The 15,882-nt window shown below is 44.0% G+C and overlaps 1 protein-coding gene across 1 annotated transcript in view; it reads left to right on the top strand.

Annotated features, from left to right (window-relative positions):
* RSPO3 (R-spondin 3) overlaps positions 1–15,043 on the top strand; it is a 63,262-nt gene extending 48,219 nt beyond the window's left edge. Inside the window, exon 6 of the mRNA XM_075708292.1 lies at positions 14,850–15,043. Coding sequence (XP_075564407.1) covers positions 14,850–15,043 — 194 coding nt within the window. The remainder of the gene's footprint in view (positions 1–14,849) is intronic.
* Positions 15,044–15,882: the final 839 nt, after the last annotated feature.

Genomic DNA, 15,882 nt, shown 5'->3' with positions numbered 1-15,882 from the left:
TAGACACACTGTGTGCCTCTGCACATATGGCACTATACATGTATGCAGGCACTGTGTACATGTGTACTGTGCCAAGGTTGTACCCCCTGAATAATATGCATCTTGACAGTCAGGCTGAAAATGGCTGTGGCTATACACCAACCTGTCAGGCCCTCAGGTATTGAAATTGGTTTTAGTTTCGCAGGGTGCTGGGCTGATGCTGTGTCTATGCTCCTCGGGAGATGTTCTCCCCTCCTTGCTGTGAGCTCCTCTCTTGCCACCTTCCATCTCCTCCCTGTCCTGGGGGGCCTGGGAGCAGAGGGGAGGTCACTCAGCTGCCCTGAGGTTCTCTGGAGCATGCTGTAAAAAATGTGCTGGACACGCTGCTGGTTAACAGCATCAACCTCATATTAACAGGAACGGTGTCAAAGCTAGAAAGAAGCATGTGGTCAATTGTTCCCATAAGGAAAGCAAATCAGAAAAAAAGCTGATTGCATTCTTCTATTAAAATGTGAATGGTGTGAGAACTGTTCTCCTCAGATCACTAAACCAAATAAGGGATAGGAATCAGCTCTTTTTCTCATCTTCCCTTCTGGTGCCTCCTTGTGCTCCAGAATTGTCTGGCTGACTATCTTTTAGGTGCCTGAGCTCTGTAGGAAAAACAGGAGGGAACACAAACCTCTCACAAGCCTCTCTTCCTCCCCCTTCCAAAGTGTCCATCAGGTATTCATTCAGCACCGAATTTCCAGCACCTGCCTAAAATCTTCCCTCTTGAATAAAAACCTTTGGGATTGGGAGGAGCAGCTCCAGCTTTCAAAGGTGAAATCCACAGCTATGTCTATACTGCTAAAGAAAAGCAGGGAAAGGTCCGCTCCTTGGCCAGAAGGCCAAGGGCCACCTTCTGGCTTGCATCCAAACTAGCTGGGGCTATTCCCTCTGTAGCAGATTTGACTGGGGAAGAAGGACGGCAGTTGCAGGTCAGAGTCCTAAAACAAACTACCAGTTATGCTGTGCAGACACGTAGGGGTCTGCCTGGTCTCTGGCCTTCTTCCCTGGTACAGCTGTACTTTACTTATCCATGGCACCTTCACCTTCAGCAACTTCACATTGGTGAGCTTCAGGGAGAGGCAAATAGGAAACTGTGGCTACCCTCCCCTCCCAGCACAGGGCAGAGACCACGTGCGAAAGAGCAGAATATCATTCTGTCCTATCCCACGTCACTTCCTTGCTCTGCCTGCACATCCTCATACACCCATCTTTCTCTCCACATTAATCTTTCTATCACTTCTCGCAGTCAGTGCTTCCAGAGTCCTTGCCCTAACTTCTAGTGCATTAAGGAGCTCTTTCCGAGGGAGGGACACATTTGTCACAGCTGGAAGAGGGAATGAGCCTCTTCCAGACTGTGTGCCACAGCAAGATATCTTGACAACTTCTTTCTCTTGACTCTCTGGAAGACCACAGCAAGCTGTTTTCTCACCTGTGGGCAATATTTCCGCAAAGTAAAGGTGAAGGGAAGTGGCTGCTGACAGCAGGGCTCACCTGGCCCTCGCCACCTGAAGATCTAAACCCCTCACTATTTTGGCCTGTGTGTCCTGGAAAGAAGAACAAATGCAAGAGAGAAGTTTGCTAGTACATCTATCAAATTTAGTCCAAGAATGCAAAACATTTGGGGTATGTGAGCTACAGAGTAAATCAGGCAGTGGATGTTTCAAGTCTAATGGTGACACATGCAGCACTGTTTAATCAGCTAAATCCTGGGCTGTGGAACACTTCCATGTATAGCAATGCTGTTATAACACTGCCAGTCATGGACAGCAATGGCATTCATTCACTATTGTATTATAGCTGCCCTTCTTTTAAAGGGCCTGATCCAAGACCCACTGAAATCCCATCGGCTTCAGAGTACTTCGGACCTAGCTGTAAAGAAGGGATTTTCAGCATTCCTTTGTAACAAAGCAAAAACAAAGAAGCACTTTTTGGCTGCTCTTTCTCCTCATCTTACTGGATATTTGTCTGTTCTTCCCCACCCAGGCGGCTCTGTTTGCTTTTCCCCACCCAGGTTTCCGCATCTCCAGTCTCATCGTCTTTTCTCAGCTCACTTTCCCTGCCAGCTCTGACACCTGATGTAGCCTTTGGTATGCTTAGGCTGCCACCTCCCAGCTCTCTTCCCACCTCATAACTTTGAAAAAGAAAACACTCGCTGCCATAACTTTCCTTTATAAAGGCCCAAAGGAGTTTCAGAGCGTTCCCAATGAGACGATAACATCCAATGTTATTATCAGAGATCGTAAGGATCAGGAGAGGGGTTGTGGGAATCTCCATCATGGAAGATTTTTAAGGAGGTTAGACAAACATCCATCAGAGACAGTTTAAGCATAGTAGTTCAGCTTCATAGCCTAGTAGGGGACTAGATAATGCTTTGGTAAGCATTTCTAAAATTGCTACAAAATTTCCACAAAATTTTTTCTTGCCCATTGCCTTCTGTAAGACTTCCACAGAAAGACAGCGTACTGCACATTTACAGAACACAAATCCAACTATCTCTGTTCATTGACATCAATATAAAGCCTCCTGCTGTCTTTACCAGACTTCTATTTGGGCCCGAGTCAAGGAACTGAAAACAATTTGGCTTTCATTTTGTTCAGTTTAGTCATTTGGATTGCTGTTCATGTTCCTCTTTGCATTCATCAGCTTTGAATCCTTGTTATACAAAGAGTATAGGGCTGGATTTTCTTACAGAAAATCTCAGTGAACTTGTTACACTAATTCACCAGAGGTATAAGCTAGCATCTTTCTGCCAATGAAAGCTATGTATATTTTAAGAGCAGATAAAGATGTGGCCCGTGAGAGTAAAATTGCTGTATGGTTAGGCCTGAAAGAAAGTGAGTTCATTTTAAGGACTGATGCAAACATCTTATTTTTCAGTAATTTTTTTGAAGCAATTTTGCAGTGGCAAGAAATTAAAGGAGAGGGAAAAAAAAACATTTATTATTTAAAGATGCAGTGGCCATGCAAAATTCAGAGAAAGCATTTCCTAAATTTTCTATTTTTAGTTTCTTGAAATCCAAAATGGTAGCAAATTAATTAACCAGTGGTCCACGACAGAAACACATACAGGTGATATTAAGGCTAGAATTTAATGATTAATTGTGGGGATTTTTCTATTGTTTTTTGGTTTACAAGCAAAATGACCCCGTAATGAAATTTCTCAATTCTAATCTAATCCTCCCCAATATCTACAGCAAACAGTAGCCCCAGTACAAAGATTTACAGCTACAGTTATGTCTTTGCTTTGTTCTTAAGCATGTATTTACTTCTGCCCATTTGCTTTCTGAAATTCTCTCTCTCATTTGTCATCTGAAGAACTCCGTTTAAAAGGAAAACAGGCTTCAGACATGAAACACAGCTACATTCCTGAAACATGAGATGAACAACCTTTAATTCACGCAACCTTTCATTTATAGTAATGTTTAATGGATGGGCCAGTTTCATTATGGACAATGCCTCTCCCTGTCATTAGCCTGCAGAAAGCTCTAAAACTCTTAAGCATTTACTTAAGGAACGCTGTTTCAGGCTCTGTACTCTCTCCTTCCCTCCCTCCCCTCCTCCTCATCACCCTTTCTGACTGCCCTTGTTCTAAGCACATAATCTAAACGCTGTACTCTGCAAATTGCACTTATTGTTGGCTTCGAGCTTTGAAGGACCCTTCTGAACACTTTTTATACAAATCCTAACAAGGTCAGAGTTGGAAAAATCTCAGCTGGTGGACTTGGATCCCATGAGCTAGTGACCATTTATAATTAATATTAATGAATGGCAGACGACAGATGTTTATTGCTTAAGTAGAAATGTGCATTGCTAAACCAGAAGGATTTAGTTTAAATCCAGATGAACTGACTTTATTTCTTGTACGGATGTGGGTGGTGGGAGGGAACGCCAGTGGGTGATCCAGTCCCTGCTACCTTTAAGCATGAGCAAGGAAACAACACTCTGTAAAGAAGGATCCTGAGCTCTCTATTTGATTGAAGCATGATGTTTGGTCCTTCAGAACATTAACTGAAGTAAAGAGGAGCCTCTCTGTCCACTTCACTGGCTTTGATTTGCACCAGTAGTAGTTTTCATCCATAGATCCCAAAGCACTTACAAAATTAAGGAACTGTCATCTCCATTTTACAGTTGTGGAACCTGAGGAAGTCATATGAAGACTGTATTATAAAGAAAAAAAAGGTTCATCACTAAGACGAAGGATCACATTCCCAGCCACAGTCTATTTTATGTTGCTTGATTTTTTTTTTCCCCAGTGGTCTTAAATCAAACTAAAGCTATGATGGATAAATCTCTTAAGTTTAAATGTGACACAGCAGAAGATGCAATATGGAGATGGAAGAGTCTCTGTGAATCCCTCAGAATACTACAGGGCATATTCAAGTTTAAGGTTGATGGAACCTCTTTTTTCTAACTGAAAGCAACTCACTCTTTCAGAGCACATAAATTATCTTCCTGGACATAGAGACATCTTGGGTAACATTTTCAAAAGCACAATTTTAAGTACCTTCTTAGAGTTTATGGCTGAGGTTGGGGTAAGGGTCTATTTGCTCTGGATTCTTTGGACAAAGCTTCCTGCTCCTTTTAGTATCTTACTACAGTATGTATGCATCAACTGTTTGCTGTTTTCTTGCCTCAGAGATTTCTACACTTCTGTATGACAGTCTAGAAAGTGTTTCTGAGCATGTCATACCAGACCCTTGCAAAATATTATTGGCTTTACAGGGTTGGTCTCAGATGTTATAGAAGAGTTATATAAGGAGTTGTGAGAAAAAGCAGGTGACACTCAGATTTGTAGAAATAGTGAGTAGTTTCTCTTTTTGACTAAAATGAAAGTTCTTGGAGCAGGCAGGGAAGTGATTAGTTACTCAGTTTTAAAAAGAAGCACAAACATATTAGTTGACTAGTGTACAGTGGGCTCCTTCATCCAGAGGCAGGAGGCAGCTGGAAAGAGAGACTGCTGGTCCCCACAGTCCCAGTTTTCAGAGGCTAGAGAAGGTCCTGACTTCTTGCAATACATCGTAGTACAGAAAATAGCACTCACTGAACTTTTGCCTTGGGTTCCCTAGAACCTGTTTGCAGCCCTATAATTCGGCTCCTGTAACCAGCCCCGCCGTACAGGCTGCACACATGCCACAGGCACACCTAGAAGTGTAAAGTCTAGGACTGCTACCAATTTACCAGGACTGCTGTAGCACTCTTAAGACACCAGCCAAGCACCAAGCAGAAAATAAAACATGCCAACAGCAAGTTCTGCTGAACTGCCATTGTATACTGCTGGTAGGAATAGTGCTAGACAGGTCACAGGGCAGATCTCATGGTGGAGTGGCTAAGAGGTTACAGACTTTCCTTAGCACTTGGTGGTGCCCTCTGCCATGAGAGGCTGCTTTCTCATCACAGTGGGGGCTGCATCTCCTCTAACTTTTGGGCCATCCAACCTTGTTCATATCTGATCTAAATGGGGTGGTGGTCAGTTTGTAAAGTATACTAAGTGAAGTGAACTCCAGTGATGCACTGTCACACGGCATACTCATTCTTCACATTCCAATTCAAGCTACTCATAAAGCTGGCTGCTCACTTCAGTGTGCAAAGCCTGCTTTACTACAAACAGCTCTAAATGCACAGCTCATTCCCAGAGGGATTTAAAAAGAATAAACTTATCACATTCTTGGAAAAAAAAAAAAAAAAAAAAAGAAGACAAGACAGCCTGGATAAAATTTACATGGCCAATTTCTATCTGTGATTCATTTTAAATTGAAGACTTACGGGCAATGTTAAAATATTTGCATTCAAGTTTTTTTCCTGCACGTCCTCCATGACCCCTACTTAGAAATCTTTTTTTTGTAAGATTTTATAGGGCTGAATTCTGCAAAGAAATGGAAAATACCAGATTACCAAAGTCATCACATTTCCCAGAAACTTGCTGATTTCAATGAAGACCCAGTGGAAAGTAGGCAGGTTTTGAAACAACTTTGCCTTTGTGTTAGGTTTCTGCCTAGTATCCTGCCAGCCTGTCCATTGGGTTGGCCCTTGGAAACCCACCTGGCAGGCTGACAAGGACTCAAGGGCCTGAAAACCTGAGAACCCTTTGACAGCATCTTGGTCACCCAAGCTCCCTGAGGTTCCTAGGGCTAAACCCTGAATCACTTTGGCATAAAAATTTCCTGAGCCTTTTTCAGAGGCAGCCCAAGAGTCTTGGTCATCCCAATCCCCTTCTCCACAAGCTGCTCTCTACCTGGTGAACTGCCAGGTATCCTCTGAGTAGGTGAGAAAAACTCTTCAGGAACATATGGAGATGGCCAAAGTCATATGTCATGTCACTCTGTTTGAAAGGGGACCTTTGGAGCCCCTGATCTGTATAAAATTTAGAAACCTGACCTGTCATTTTAATTAGGATGAAAATGTATTTGGAAATATTGGCACTTCCCTAGAGAAGGGAAGATCAATGCTTTGGCCAGATGAAATAGTACACACACATTGGAGACACCAAACAGAAAGAAACTTTCAACACCCTGTTTTGAAAAGTATCTTTGAAAGCAAATTCTCCCTTCATTTACACCCAAGACCAACTTTGGTGACCTCCACATGTTTGAGCAAGTACAAGAGAGGGCAGAATTGGGCCTCCGGTGAATTTAAGTAATAGCACCCTGGCTCTGGGCTGATGGTTTTGCTGAGTAGATCCATCAGGGGCTGCTGTCCCCCTGCATGTTAGCTACTGCTGACTGGTGATCCATCCATCAGGCTGGTCTGGGTTACCTGTGGGACATGCACGGGCTCCCATCTACCTGTCAGCACAGGTGTCATTCCAGGCGGGAACGCAAACAAACCAAGCTTAGAGAAGAGGGGACAAGTGAACCGTGCAGAGCAGGGCCAGAGGTGCATCCTGTTGACTCCTCATCTTCCTTCATCTCCCTGGCACATCAGGAAACTTAAGGAAATGTAAGGAGTGGGCTGCAGGGGGAGTGTATAGCTGCACCTATACCAGCAAATTAAATGGTCAAGATGGCCAGGTTCCCTGGCCCTGGCATCTAGCAGCGAGGCAGAGCTGCTGGCCTGGCCCAAGCATTAGAGTCATCACTCGCAAATCCCCTCCAGGATCATTGGTATAGCCCAGCTCCAAGCTGTGGTCATTTAGGGAAAAAGGCATTCTTATGGATGCATCCAAACATTGGTGTCGTATAAGTATCTTCTGAATTGGCAGGTTACATTAACGCAATCTGCTTAAGTAAAGCCAAAGAAAACGGCTTCTCTCATTTATCCCTCCCTTCAGAGCACTCAGAGTACAAATTTGAGTACTAAAGAAACAAGTTTCTTTGGGTGTTTTCTCCTTTTTACTATTGTACTAGAAAGAGTTCAAATGTCTGCTGAGGCACTAGCATCTGTCTCTTATCATGTATAACTTTTCTTGATTATTTCTAGAGAGGCAGACTAAACATGCAGCTCTGACATAATGCAGCATCACATTTTTATTTCTGGTTCGCTCAAAAGCCTGCACCAGCTGAACTAAGTCTCTAAAAAGGACTATATTTATGACCTCAACCCAGGCTAATGGGAGGGCTTGGATTATTGGTGCCTAAAAGGAAAACAAACTATTATAGATTTCTGCCAATATCCTGACGCTCTAACAGGGTAGAGCTTTTTTGGTACCAATCACTGCTACCACCAATCTTTGTGTTGGTATCTGATTCCGTTAGTCTTAAAAAAGGCTTGTACAGTGGATTTGGACACTCATCCACCTTTTTGCAACTCTTAGGAGAGCTGTAAAAATTAAATCCCATTCAGAAGCCATTGTTAAAAATCTCAAAGCAAGCTCGGTGAGAAAACGCCACTTTGCTAAATACCAGCATGGTGTAGGTCACTTCCCGTCCTAAGCAACGCGGAGTGGTTTTCTGCTCTGCTAAATAGGCATTACTCGCCTGTCTTTGGAAGCTCTGTTCAAAGTTTATAAGCTGTGGGATCTTATAAGATGAAAACTGTTATGTAATTATAAAATTGCTGTTGTTAGCGCATTAGTCCTGATTAAACCAAGGCTGCTAACAAATTCCGTTGGTCCCAACAGACAAGTGCAAAGGAAATAAATTCCCACTGGCGCTGGTTTGAAGAGACAGCAGTAAATGTCTCCACAAACAGCAAACAGAACTCATTATAGAAGTCCTCCTCCTCTGGCTGCTTCTTTGACTGGAGGATATTCTTGTATTTTCAGGCACTGGCAATGTCTTTTCTGTGGCACAGGAAAGGCAGATCCAACCCATTTCTATTGCAAAGAGGTCATCACAAGACAGTTAAGCCAGGGACTTTCCATAAGCCTTGCTTATGAGCTCATGAGTGTAGCAGTGTCATTTCCCAAGCAGCCCACAGAAGAAATGATCCCTTCCTATTTCCCATATACCTAATGGGATACAACTGGCTCTTTATCTGCTACAGCAGCAAAGCCTGACATCTCCAGTCTCAGCATAGCTGATCTGCTTAGCGTCCTCTCTTTCCTCTCTGCCTGCTTTGTGCAAACGGCTGGTGCACAGGCCTCATCTATTCCTGTATTTAGACACAATGTTCTCATTCCCCCAAACGTGCCTGCCTCAGCATTGCCCTTTTCTTGCAAGGACAGGCTAGCACACACAACATAAATAAGAACATTTTTCAAGTGAATGCAATTTAGTAGTCTAGATCCTATTTTCAGAGGCAAATGAACATCATGGACCCCAAATCTCATGGAAAGATTACTGTAGGTCTCAGGCTCCAACATCACCTAGAGTCTGCATCTAGAGAAGTATTTCCATTTTCAAGAGGAGGTAGGCACATAAGTTAGTCACGAAGTTCTCTAATGCAGCTGCTCAACCATAAATGTCAATATCTTTAGAGGTATCTTGGGTTATCTAAGATCACCACAGAAGACTGTGGATATGACGCATGTCCTAAGACCTGTATCCATCTGGACTGGTGTATGGAAGTCAGGTAGGCTGTTCTCATGCATCTCAAGAGCAGGAGAACCTATGTTTGGCCAAATTAATTGCTCCTTGAATGCCTTTGGACCTTAGCTTCTTTAAATTTTTTACCCAGATTCACTTCAGCGGTTGGTGCATCTTCAAGAGTAAGGCCAGGAAATGCACTGAGCCATGTAGCACGTAGGTAATTCTGAAGTTGTTGACCTTCACCATTCTGGTCACCTGAAAATCTAGTGATTATAAAATAGGGCCACTATAACTAGGAAACAATGATTGCTGATAAGAAAATTATGCAGTTTAAACTTCAAAAGGATGTACCAGATGTATCAGCTGCTAATGGCTTGTGAATGAAAGGACAATATCCTTTTCGTCACTGGGCAGTTGGGGGTTTGGAGGCTTGTTATCTTGGCAAGTAGTGTGAGTACATGCTACAGCCTATGTTCCAGAAAAAAATGTGTCACTTTTCTTGAAAATTAGAGTGATCTACTCATTTGCATAATATGACATGGCTGTATTGTAGATGGAGCTGTAGTAAGTGGTTTTAGAGCCTGGGGCATGCTCCTCTTACTGGTATCTTTGCTCAGCACAGCTGCTTCTGGGTTGTCATGCTGTTGTTGTCCAGGTCGCGTTATGAGGAAAGGGTGACAGACTTTTAGTCTAAGAGGACTAAAAAAAGTCTCCGAGAAGGGTGTGGGTAGGTGGGAAGGAGGGTGACACAGAGTGGTGGCACTTAGCCCCCAAATTTTGTCCCTGTACCTCATGGGCTACAGAGGTGTTGGAGCACCGGTGCTGACAGTGCTCCAGTAGCTGGGAAAGTGCTGAGAGGTCAGCTGAGGCTGTGAGGGGTGTGAAAGAACACTGTGGCACGTTACAGCTGTGGCTTGTGGTCTTTTATTATAGCTCTTCAGCTTATTACAGTGTAGTGGGGAGGATTTTGTGGTCCGTGGTGACATGCACAGTAGAAGCGCCGGGACCCTTCCAGATAGGGGCCTATTACGTCGTTGCCTGCAACCCTGCCAGGCGCAGTTCAGTGACTCCTCCTGCCCCTTCTGCTCTCCCAGGGTAAATTTCTTCATGGGATCGATGTCTCCAAAAGAAATACGATCATCCCAAATGCCTGATGCCAGATTCTCATCCCTCTGGGGTTTCCATGAGACCTACCCTGTGACACTCCCCCCCCCCCCCCCCCCCCCCCCCCCCGCAAAGCGAAGGAGTTTGCACAATCAGATTTTATGTCTTGCTATGGTGGTTTGGAAGGGAGAAGTGAACAAATATGCTGCTCGGAGCTCCCTGTAGTAATTACAGCTGAATATAATAGGGTGGGGCTAAGCGACTATGCCTAAAGTAGATGAAATCTGGACCCTGCAGTAGTTAATCCATGTCAGCCGTGATTTTTTCAGTAACCAACTCACTCTCACCTGGTACCCTTAAGTACCAAGTTCTCCTAAGTTGTCACCAACCCTTACTCCCTCTGCTCCATAAAATATGGCTATAGGTTTATTGGAAACACCACATCTGATGCAGTAATGTAAAGACTTCTCCGAAATACTCTGGCTTGCATACTTAAGGAAGTATTCAGACATGAACTGCATAAATACAGACGCAGGGATTTCTTCGACCAGGGGCTATAAATTAGATTAACAAGAACTCAGCACCTTTAAGCTGATTTGACTTGTAGTTATATTGTTCTCTGAATTAATTTCATGTCTGCATTTAATTTGAACTACTGCACTTCTCAAAATTATAGCACGTCTGTAGATTTTCTTCAATATACAAAGTTGCTATTATTAGAAGTAGTAAAGTATCCCCTATCTACAAGAAAATTCACTGGACAGTGCCTGCAGATGAATTCTTCCAGTACAGTTGGCCGTACGAAATTTCAGTTCTGGAATAAGAGCTATTTTAATGCCAAATAATTACTTCACAGAACTACTGGGATCTCATGAATCCACACCTTCATGAGCAAAACATTCTCTTGGAAAATGTTTGACTGTCTCCTATTTAAAGAAGTTTACCCTTTTTTTTTCTTCTCTTTTGATTTTGAAAGGTTTTATTGAATCCATAAGAAGACATAAACGTTAGTAGCGTTAGTGCATCACTACAAGAGAATTCTGTAACCCGCTAGGAAAGAATGATATTCCCATGCGGTGGCACAACACGCTGCCTTTTTTTGTATCCTCTTCCTGGCATACTAAAAAAAGTTCATCGCGCGACGCAATACAAAGCGAAGGCAGAAGATGCAACAGCAGACGAAAGGCGGAGGAAGGGAATTGGGCAGGAAGCGCTCGCTGCTAACTCCCCAAAAAAGAACTCCAGGCTAGAGAGAAGGAACCCTCTACGCATGCGGACCCGCTTGTTTCACCCCCGGCGTGCAGGGGCCGCCCGCGGCGGGCAGCAGGCCGGCGGCCTGGGGGTGGGGGTGTCGGGGTGTCGGGGTGTCCGGGTGTCCGGGTGTCCCTCCGCACCCCGGGCTGCCCCCGCCCCCGCGCGCCGAGGGGCCTGGCGCGGCACCGCGGCGCCCCCGCGCGGACGGCTCCGGCACCGCCCCCCCGCCGCCGAGGGGAGCGCTTCCCCCAAAGGCAGGGCGGCCGCGCCAAGGGCGCCGAGGGGGAGGCCCGGGTGCGGTACGTGCAGAGAGATGCACAAAATGCGGCGTGCCCAGACGCAGGAGGATTTCCTAACACCGGCATTCTTCACGAGGGAAACGGAAACTTTGGGAGAATATGTTCTTCTAAGTTGCATTACTGCAGCGGTCGCTTTTAGCGCTCTTCTTGCCTTTTCTTCTTCTTCAAACGCAAAGTAGTTCAGAGATGAACTTGTAAATGTAACGGCCCGTGTCAGTTTTGCACTTTTCATTTCACAGATAACCACCTGCCCAAATTTCCAATGAATTTCCACAACTTCTGGCATCCTGCTCAATGTGCTGTTATGAAGTGGGCTTCAGCAAGTAGTAGTAAGAAGAAGAAATATTCAGGGAATATTTTCCTGGGAAGAGGAGAGCAGGGATATAAACAGGGAGAGAGATGCATGCAAGACTGTAGCTCCAGCTACATCCCAATACTAGCAGATAACTGCGGGTAGAATCTTCCCTTGGGTCTAAACTGAACCAAGGACTGACTGGAATTAACATGATACTGTCATATAAAAACTCCCATTTTTTAAAATAGCGGTGAAAGGAGCTAAACAACCAGCAAAGATGACCCTTCTATGCTTTATTGCATTACCGGAACAGCACACATCTAGAGGGCAGATCTTTTCACAAATGGCAACAGCATGGAGATGATGGCATTAAAGCATGTACAAAATTGCACAGAGGACTCCAAACTAGTTACCCTCAGAGTAGAAGAGAATTAGGACCAAGTTGTAAGTACTGTCCAGAGATCAGTTTTGCTTGTCCTTTATAATGACACCAGTCTGATTAAAACTGAAACAGTGAAGCCATACCCAGATAAGTCTCTAGCTAGGCAGAGATAGCGTATTCTTAGTATATTCACACACGTACATATAAATACATACATCCTGACCTATGACTGAAAGGGAAACCATTACATGTCATTCCAACATACTTAAAGAATTGTGGCTAGGAAGTCACAGCTGAAGGATTTTGGCCGATCACCAAGTGAACAATGTCAAACACTGAATGTCTGGACAGTTTCCATTCAAATAACTTTTCATCTTGGGCCTGTATTTACAAACAACTGGAATGAAATTCCATACTGTCATTATCCATTAGTAAGAGACAGCATTACAGCTGGGTAAGATGCACACTCACTTCTGCATGGAGCTCTCCCAGCTCTCCCAGTGGTGGTAGCTCTCGCTGAGCCTTGCATGCCCATTCTGCGGGTCTCCCCTGCTCACCTCCGAGCATCTTAAATGGCATTGCCAAATTCAGAGATGGATTCTGCAGCTATGTGGGCATATAGTGGGGTAATCTCTAACAGGTCACCTAAAATCTGAGGAACCATTTCACGTTTAAAGCTTTACTGCATACTTCAGAAACAACAGACAAGAAAGGCAGATGGTTGTCCCTACTTGACTTAACCTGTGTATCTAAACCTTCCCTTGCTCTCTGATCTCAGGCAGTGATGGTAAGGAATGGAGAAGCTGTAAAATAAGCCCACAGCAAGAAGAGGATACAGCATACCCTCACACCTTAGTCTTACTCCTTGCTTTCTGCCTTCTGTTCACCTTCTCTAAATCTTGCTCCCTTTATCTGACCTACTTGTCCTTGGATGGTTGTCTGTTCTCAGAACAAAGCCACTGCCCCTGCACCTACTCCTCCACAGTGACCTACTCCCACAGAGCCCATCGAGGCACAAAAAACTCCCAGCTCTGGTTTTGAGTCTGGAATGGGCGCAGTTCCCTGCATTCAGCACCCTCAACAGCAAAAGCGATTGCCAGGTTTGTGTAACTCCCCCAACACTGGTGTAAGAAAGCCTGGATTATCTCTGCTGATACCTAAAAGCAAAAAGGATTTTTGCTGTAACAAAGAAGGATAGATTATTTTCAGTAGTGTTGTTACCAGGACATCATAAAACAGAGTTTTGCCAGATGCTTTTCAATACTTGTCCAGAAATTTCTCCATATAAGAAGGCATACAGGACAGTATGACATTGTATCATGAAAGTCTCAGGCAAGGTTGCTTTTGAAGACATCACTGGGATTCATGTAACCACAGGTGAATTTCAGCTGCATAGCTCAGTAGATGAACCAGTTCCACACAGCAAAAAATCTAATCTGTTTCAGGCTTGTGTGTACATACAAGTTTGATTCAATGTCATGCATTGGTTTGTAAGGCAAATGGAAGGAATAGAATCATAGAATCACAGAATGGTTTGGGTTGGAAGGGACCTTTGAAGATCATCTAGTCCAAAACCCAGCCCCCTAACCACCACCCCCACCCCTGCCATGGGCAGGGACATCTTTCACTAGACCAGGTTGCTCAAAGCCCCATCCAGCCTGACCTTGAACACTTCCAATGATAAGGCATCCACAGCTTCTCTGGGCAACCTGTTCCAGTGTCTCACCACACTCGGCATAAAGTATTTCTTCCTTATGTCTGAGCATAAATGCATTATACAGTATCATCTCCACAGCCAATACACAAAGTTTTAATGTTCCTAAGGGGACAGGAAGCTTTATTGGAGAGGTCTGTAGCAGTAACAAAATCCTCAACATCTTACCTTCACAAGTATTTAAAGCAATAAAGTACTTGGCTACCTAATCTTGTAACGATGGTCTAAGGTTTGACTTGAGACTTGGAACACCACTTTTTAGTCTGAAGACGGTCACATACCTGTGCTGGAGCTGACACTTTGTTGAGGGATTCCTGTTGCAATACCAAGAATTCCCTGGGATGTGGGTGTGGTGGGGGTTAAGAGAGGGGAGAGGGATTTTTAAAAAACATAGATGCTGAGCCTTGGCAGTGAAGGGGAGTATGATGGCTGATTTCCTCTCACCATATGCTCTGTGTCCCAGCCCAAGATAAACTTAGACCAGTCAATAGTGAATGCTACCTGGCTTCATCCATAGATGTCCCCAAACCAGTTGTGTTTTGGTGGAGTACATGGAGCTGTGCCCCTGGCTGTGGGAGACAGGCTGTGAGTGTGTGTGTGAGATATTTATACCAGCTCTAAAGCACCGGGACTCCCCAGGGAGTTCTCGGCTCTTTGCTTAGAGTCAGACTGATGGGAGGTGCTAGTCCAGTGGCTGAATTTAGTAGTTTGATGAAGAGTTGGACACTTCCAAACACTAGTGCTAGTGTTCAGCTTCTAACGGGAGGTGCTAATCCAGGGCCGGTTTTACAGGCTATGGCAAAGTGAGGGACTCAGAAATTGCAACAGCCTGAGCAAATCTTCTAATGTGCCATCATTTTTGTTTCAGGGAAAAAAAATAGGGAGGAGAAAAGAAAAAAGTCCAACAAAGACGAAAGCAAGGAGACAAGACAGGAAAGCAAAGGGCGAGCAGCCCGAAGACAAAACCGAGAACAGAGGGAAAACAACAACAAAACGCAGCCCAAGAAAAGAAAAGCCCCAAATAAAGAACAGAACTTGGCACCCATCGACACTGCACATTAACAGCTCTCCATGATTGTTTTAGTCTTATGATGCTGCTATCTCTACCAGATCGCCCTGACAGGTGCTCCAACCGTTCAGGCCGCAAATGGACAATGCTACCAGTTATTATTAAACTTTAAACAACATTCCAAATACTTCCTATATTCTCCAAGCAACTATAGTTTATTAAAGAGATTGACATGAGCCAAGAAAAAAAAGTCTAAAAATGGGATACTTTAAAACTGTTATATTATATGCTTCCATGCATCTGTAAAAGGCAATTAAGAAATTTTGTATATATAAATAATAGGGTATAAAATATAGCAATATAATAATGAATGACATTCAGATGAACAATGTTCTTTTTCTTTGTAAAATATTTTTCAAGTTATTGTTTAAGTATGAGGCAAGAGATATGTCTAAATCTAAGACGCAAATCATATCCCTTCATATATTGTACATAAATATTAAGAGAAGGAGGAAAAGGTTTCTGAAGAGCCAGTAGGAACCCAAGGTTTTATAACCTCTGGTGGAGCAGGATGGGATTGCCCTGTGGTTCCCTTGGTCTGTGCTCCAGACGTGAGTGAGAAACACCAGGGGAAAGCCGGCAGGGCTTCACAAGCTGAGGGAAAAGAAGCAGAAGCATCTGCAGCTCTGAAGACTGAATCCTGAGGCAGAAGGCAACGGAGCTGAGCTTGAATACAGCTCTTATCTGTGGGACAACACAATGTTTTCTGGTCTAAACAGTGGTACCGTGTGTGCTGTTTTATGCTTTTTATACCTATGTGTAACTTAAGTCTACATTTCAAAACTTCTGGTGAATGACAAATCGTATTTGTAGGAGACAATGTTGAGTTAAT

This window comes from Pelecanus crispus, chromosome 3, assembly GCF_030463565.1.
Source record: "Pelecanus crispus isolate bPelCri1 chromosome 3, bPelCri1.pri, whole genome shotgun sequence".
NCBI classification, from domain to species: Eukaryota; Metazoa; Chordata; class Aves; order Pelecaniformes; family Pelecanidae; genus Pelecanus; species Pelecanus crispus.
Note: the sequence above shows the minus strand (reverse complement) of the source record. Positions and strands in the feature narration are given on the sequence as shown.